Raw genomic sequence first — 6,857 nt, forward strand, 5'->3', positions numbered from 1 at the left:
ACTAATAAAGTCATTCTTACATTGACTACAAAGTCAGGAACTGGAACCCGCTCATGTTCCTTGAGGATCGTGTGATCAGTGCCGTCCCAGTAGATTTTGTGGCCTAAAGCAGATTTATGTGGTAACATATATTTAATTTCTAAAAATATTTTTGTCCAAAATATATTTAATATTTTTTGTTTAAAATATAAAATGATATAGTAGTTTAGTTATAAATAAAAAGTATAAATAAAAATTCAGATGAACATTAGATTAGTAGTGGATATTTTAATAAATTAAAATCACTAGTTTGTTTGAACTATTATTTTTTTTTTCTTTAACTATTATTATTTTAGTAACAAAAAGAAAAAAAAATAGAAAGAATAACAAATAAGTTACTCAAATTAGAAGAGAAACACACATGTCAAAATAGAAAAATAGTGGAAACTTTACAAGTCCAACATATTTAACTTTTTTTTTACATACATATTTAACTTTGAAGATGCAAGGCTCCAACCGAACCAAAAGGTAAAAAATTAATGTTTTAACCTAACTATAATCATTATTAAAAAATGTGGCCTCAAAAATTGTAAACTATTTTGTGGCCTAAAGCTCCAGATTCACTGGTCTTATGGCAGGGACGGCCCTGCGTGTGATAGTAAATGTCTGATGGTGTGCAGTGAAGTTGTATGAACTAACCCTGACTTGGAACGTGTACGTTTTTTCTTCCATGTCTGTGATAAATGGAGGAACTCTAGACTCTTCAGGATTACACCTTCCTCAGCCTAGTTGTCAGATTCAAGTCACCCGTATGTTAGCAGCTATCTATAATAATCATGTATAAAAGATAAAGCATAACTCACCAACATCTAACCAGCTTCACTTGCTCTGAGGTTGTGCAGCTTAGTCATCACACCATCAAAACACACGAAAGCACCTTCAGCAGTATCATCAGCAATTGCCAACTCCACATGATAAACAAAGATAATAGATATTCATACTTCAAGTCAAAGCACTGTCTTGAATGTATATGCGTATAGACACATCTAATTATATACTTAGAGTACAATACGCACCGGAGAACCCCGACAGCATTAGCATTACCGCATCGCATACACTCCAAAGCAGAAACAGTACGCTGCAACTTTTTACTGCATTTGGAGCAGGCAACATAGCACCATCCCTTGTCCACGTCGAGTCGAACGACTTTACCGGTGCAAATAAAGTCAATTTCCTATACACGTTGAGAAAGATCATATATCGAGTATCATAATCTAAATAACTGAAACGCACAACTCTAAATAAGATACCTGTGATGATGCAGAGGCTATAAAACTATTGAGCTCTGATACGGTCAGGGTCTCGACCTTTGGATATCCTTTCAGCAATGGCGCAGCAGGTGGGGCTCCAGTTTCTCTAGCAACCAGCCTAAACAAATACCCAAATCTCAGTAATAATTCATGGATGAACTCGTAGATATTTAACAAACTTTTTTTGCTTACTTGTAGAAGTAAACCTCCCTTGCATTTGTCTCCATGTCAAAGTAGATGTGTGTTCCTGATGTTGCATTGAGGAACAACCCGCCTACAGATCATATTATATATAATTAGATTTATAATGAATTATATCTCAGACAAAATAAGTAGATTATATGGGAGATCACAATACCTCCAACCATCTTTGGGTTTATGCTAGTAGTGACAATCACCCTTGGATCACCATTCATGTCTTCAAGTTTATTGTGGAAAGACACAGCCTGAGCATCGAATAGGCTTAGAGTGACCGTTGTTTCACTGCAAATAAGCAGATTTAAACATTACATTAACTTTGTGTCCACCACATCATATGAAAACGCATGCATACTCAGCAAAATAAAAAATGTTAAAACTAAAGAATACTTATCCAGCTTGATAGTTGCCATGATACGGTTCTTGTCTCCAAGAGTATCGCTCACAGTGCTCTTAACCGAAGTGATCTCACCTATAATGTCTTTGAGAGATAAATGCATTATTCAGTAGGTTGCTTGATAGAAAGGATCATGTCAATAAACTAATTTTACCTGGGAGCTGTGTGTTCGTGTTAGCTAATCCGGCGAGCTCAGATTGATTGCGGAACCGGAATCCTTCTTCAAGCAGGGGAGAAACCGGCTCGGTCAGCTCTTCAAAATCGGTTAACTCATTAAACCGAATCAGCAAAGGGGAGTCGGAAAGCCTGTAACTCTGAGCACATCTGGCCACATCGAAACCGGAGATGGAATAGATGGTGGCTTGCATTATGGTCGCCTGAACAGAATCAATATATGACAGAAACAACAATCAGCCAGAGAATTTAAACCAAAAATATACAAAAGAGGAAACAAACTGTAATAGATTCGCCGGTCTCGAAATAAACTTACATCGACGTCGATCATCAGCATGTCGACCCACATCAGCTCACCGCCGCGTTTCACATTCCGAGCCTCCCAGTATCGTAGGAGCCTAGCCTCGACGACGAACGAACATTTGCCGCCGGACTTCAAATCGGAAAAGAACATTCTGGTAGCCATATCACAGCGAATTAGATAGAGCAAAGAGATATAAAGAGGAGATGAGTCCAAGAAGAGAAATACTCACATCTATTTATATAGATTTCAGACCGCCTTTCACATCAAAGACCAAGCATTGAAGATGGATCGTGGTGGGGTGAATCAATTTGATTAATGACGCAGCCATTAATAACACCGTTTCAGATCGACAACGGAATCGCAAAAGTCCCTGCTTCGCCACCGCGTCGAAGAAGAAGAACAATATCGTTCTCTCGTGATTTTGTATTAGGTATAGCGCAAGCAGCACAACCGGGCCGTATCTCTTAAAGCCCAACACGAACTCTCGATGCCACAAAAACGCAGCCCAGACCTGATTTCGTTTTAATAAAACGTGGACAGATGTCACAAGGATATTAAGTGACTTTCCTAGCTGGATCCGAGGTGGCATCACAGGAGAGAGCAACATCTTTTTATATAATTAGATTCTAGATGTTAATAAAAAAGCAATATTTGACCACAAGCTATGAAAAATTGCAAATATAGACCTTAAATTAAGATTACACCATGCTAAACAAGGCGTACTCATAATGAATTAATGCCATCTCAGAATCGCTCACCCCAAACATATAAACAAAAAGTAAAAAACACAGAATTTAGTGTGGAAACAACATGAAAGTTAATATCATCTCCCATATATCAACCTTCATTCTGAATCAAAAAATAAGTAAAAGGGGGATATGAGCTCCATTGAGCTTATCCACCTCAGCTCAAAAAATCAACCAATAATAGAAGAGTATGCTGCCACGTCACCATAGATTTGTCGTAAGAAAATAGAATCTGGGCCTTTTGTTTGGTCTCCTAAATATTTATCATATACCAAGTCGAGCCCAATTCCGAAAATCCAATCTCAGATGCATCGATTGAATCTGTCTTTTCCACTTCGTCTTCGACATCTCAGTTCTGTAATCGTCGTTACCACCACCACCTCCTGATCAATCAATGAGCTCTTTAATCCCTCCTTGATAACGTTTCACCTCACTTTGATATTCCTATAAATAGCTTCGTCTAAACCTAAAACCACCCGAAATCCAAAACATCCACTGAAAAGCACATCTATGGCCTTTAAATCCACCGGAAAGTCTCCCGCCGCCGTTTATTTCAAGAACATGACCAGCGGAATCTGAGCCACAATTTCGGTTGAACCTTTTCTGGGAGGCTAGATAAATTGCAAATGGTGGGAGCTTTATTGGGTTAGAGCTACTCCTCATCAACAAACAGGTTTGAGTGCTTATTGTGTATGGCCTTTATATTTTCTTTGTTTTGAATTTTCAGAGTACTTGGATGAATCGATGTTAATACCAAAGAACACTTCTGTTCTAATTCATCGAGTCCCAGGACGGCCTCACGTCAGACTTATCACTGCACAAGAGTACATTCTCACAGATCTTTTGATTCCATCTGCTTTGTTCTCTTATTTAGCTAATCGTAAGCTCAACAAAAATATGTTTAACTAAACATAAGTTGAAAGTGTGACTATTGGTTAGAAGAAACACCTGATTTTCATGTTAAATGATGCAATTATCTGAACTTTGCAGGCCTAGAATCGAGAATAAAGTGGAACATGTTCAAGCTGAAACCAGCAATTCTCATGTTGCTCTGCCGCCTGCAGCAAAATATGTAAGTTGATTACGTGAACATTTATATTGGCGTTGAGTGCACCCATTTTGACCCATTTTATAGCTAGAAAAGTACTAATTTTCACCCATTTTCACATTCTAGATTGAATCTGAGTTTGGGAATGATTTTTACTTCATCCCTGTTGTCCAAGGTGCCCAGCATAATAATCCATGTCATGTTCTTGCACCAGCAGAAGAGAAAGTATATGAAGAAACCTAACTTCAGGCCTTGATTGACACCCCGACACTTGACTGGCAGAGGTAAGCCATCTTTCACAAATGGTGGACGTGAAAAACTGAAAATGTTGATGTTTTTAGACATTTATCAACCCTCTTATTCTTATTAGATTTAATAGGCAATGTCAAGATAATTTTGGGGCCGGGAGAGGTTACATATAGGGTACGAATGGAAGGATGGGTGAACGTAGTTTTGGTAATCTTCGTATTCTTTATTATTATATTCTACAATGTTTTCATTAGCTTTTGTTTTGTTTTATTTGTTTTATTTGCATCAAGTTTTAAGATACTGAGATTGGTTTGTTTACTTGACTGGAATGGAAAGTAAAACTCCACCTACGGGGTATATTTGCCATCGTTGTAATGTCGCTGGTATGTCAGCTTTGTTTAGAGTTACTTTAATTTTCTTACACTTTCGTAAATAGATAAAATGTACTAAGATAATTTTTATTCACTGTATCAGGAAATTTTATTCATCATTGCCCCACAAATGCTGACTCTAATTACAATGTTAAAAGAGTTAAACCACCTACTGGTATCCCCAAGTCCATGTTGGTGGCTCTTATTCATTGCCAAGTGGTGCAGTTGCAGCTCTTAAACCAAAAGAGTAAGTTGTGTTTAGTCAGTATGTGAATGTTGTTATTTGGTACTTTCTCGCATATACTGAGTATAACTTAACTGCTTATTTTGTCTTCAATGTATTCAGGGATGCTTTTGACAAGGAAATGGAGGGATTGCCTTCCACAACACACTCTGTAGGAGAATTTCCGCCTGAGCTATAATGTCCACTATGCAAATAAGTAATGGAAGATGATGCACTTACAAGCAGATGTTGTTTCCAGAGCTTCTGTGTGACAAGTGTAAGTACTCATAATTTGTTCAAAGTAATTCTCTTTAGATTGATCATAATTATATTCTTCATTCAATAAGTTATGTTGTTTTTGGTTGGTCCTGCAGTTTCAGTATATGTTCTTTCTCTCAATTTTCGTGAATTCTTAAACCACAAAAAGCAAGGAGTAACTGGAGTCGAAGAAATGCTCAGTCATGTGATATAAAGAGTTCTTCTATACAATAGATAGTGAATATCACTAAAACCAAAGCAAGTATTTTGGATTGTTTTAAGGGTTATAGTTCTTTTATGTTTAGTTAAAGTAACCCATCTGAATCTAGATATGATTGAACGTTGATGAATATGATTCGTGCAACTCTCTATCATTTTATAGTTTCCCAAATTTACTATCTATGTCCCACGAAGCCACGATATACATGAGATCAGTAACAAAACGCTTCATTCATGGAGAAGGTTTTAGTATGCAACAATATATTCAGGTTTGTTGCGTTGCTTTACTAAATTTCTTAAATTTGATTTAACAAAGGAATGGAGAAACTGAGAAAAAGAGTTGATACTGTACCAACTAATACATTTTAAGTTAGTACGATATATTTTAAAATTTAATCAGTCAACATTTGTAAAAAACCCATCTAATTTTCATATATGAGATAGACATATTATCACATCATATCTAACTTTTAGACATGTAATAAAAATTAGTATTATAGCTAGGCCTGGGACGGATCGGGTATCCGGATCCGGATCCTTATCTGGCGGATCCATAATTTTACTATCCTTATTCGGATCCGAAGTTCTCGGATATTCGGGTATCGGATATCCTTCTAAAAATTGTAATATCCGTCGGATATCCAGATCCGGATTTGGATCCTTAAAATAAATAAAAAATAATATTAATATATATATAAAATATTAACAATATTTTTTAAAAAATATATATAATGTCTTTAATTATTTCTATGTATAATATTACAAAATTTACATAAAATTTATATATACTATTATACAAATAAAAATCTATTAAATAAAAATAAAAATATATTAAATAAAATTAATTTTTATATATAGATATTACAATGTTTGAAATATTTATTAATAAAACCTATGGATCCGGATATCCGGATTTAAAAATTAAGATATCCAGATCCGGATACCCGGATTTAAAAATTAAGATATCCGGATCCGGATCCGGCTTTGACGGATCCAACATTTTACTATCCGGATCCGGATTCGGCCCCTCCGGATATCCGGAGTTTCGGATCGGATACGGATCGAATCTCAGATCGAATCCTGATCTCGGATAAAAGTCTCGGGCCTAATTATAACCCAGAAATTAAATAATATTGTCTTCTCTTTAAGTTTGGATTTTAGAGATTCATCCCTTCTCAGGAAGTAATGCAAAAGTGGGACGTTTTGAACTTTCCCATAATCATACAATAAGTAAAAGGAGGATAAACTGATCAGAGAGGACATCCACGTCGGACTAGAAAATCTACCAATAGGGTTGCGTGTTTCTTCCACGCCAGACACGGTTTGGGCTGTCTTTTTTTGATCCATAAATTGTACGGAATTGGGCTTCTTTTGTTAATCC

At 36.2% G+C, this 6,857-nt stretch overlaps 1 protein-coding gene across 4 annotated transcripts; it reads right to left on the minus strand.

The window, feature by feature from the left end:
- Positions 1 to 442: 442 nt before the first annotated feature.
- On the minus strand, positions 443 to 2,767 carry LOC106343882. Of its 4 annotated transcripts, none has more exons than XM_013783230.1 (10): positions 2,592 to 2,767; positions 2,375 to 2,513; positions 2,039 to 2,261; positions 1,878 to 1,968; positions 1,648 to 1,772; positions 1,482 to 1,563; positions 1,290 to 1,407; positions 1,056 to 1,213; positions 843 to 944; positions 443 to 764 (listed from the first exon to the last, which is right to left on the minus strand). In XM_013783230.1, the coding sequence occupies exons 2-9, from the start codon at positions 2,510 to 2,512 to the stop codon at positions 890 to 892; spliced, it is 990 nt and encodes a 329-aa protein (XP_013638684.1). In that variant the 5' UTR covers position 2,513; positions 2,592 to 2,767; the 3' UTR covers positions 443 to 764; positions 843 to 889. The 4 variants fall into 4 exon arrangements, with proteins under 4 accessions (XP_013638684.1, XP_013638682.1, XP_013638681.1 ...); XM_013783228.1 differs by having other exon boundaries at positions 843 to 957; positions 1,041 to 1,213; XM_013783227.1 differs by having other exon boundaries at positions 843 to 1,213; positions 1,878 to 1,959.
- Positions 2,768 to 6,857: the final 4,090 nt, after the last annotated feature.

The sequence above is a fragment of the Brassica oleracea genome, chromosome C5 (genome assembly GCF_000695525.1).
Source record: "Brassica oleracea var. oleracea cultivar TO1000 chromosome C5, BOL, whole genome shotgun sequence".
In the NCBI taxonomy this organism is placed as follows: Eukaryota; Viridiplantae; Streptophyta; class Magnoliopsida; order Brassicales; family Brassicaceae; genus Brassica; species Brassica oleracea.

Excerpts from the sequence above, each read along its gene's own strand:
- LOC106343882 (XM_013783226.1), bottom strand. The coding sequence starts at position 2,512 with ATGTTCTTTTCCGATTTGAAGTCCGGCGGCAAATGTTCGTTCGTCGTC. Across the intron at positions 1,969-2,038 it reads CACGAACACACAGCTCCCAG|ACATTATAGGTGAGATCACT; the intron begins GTAAAATTAGTT and ends TATCTCTCAAAG. Across the intron at positions 1,773-1,877 it reads GCAACTATCAAGCTGGATAA|TGAAACAACGGTCACTCTAA; the intron begins GTATTCTTTAGT and ends GCTTATTTGCAG.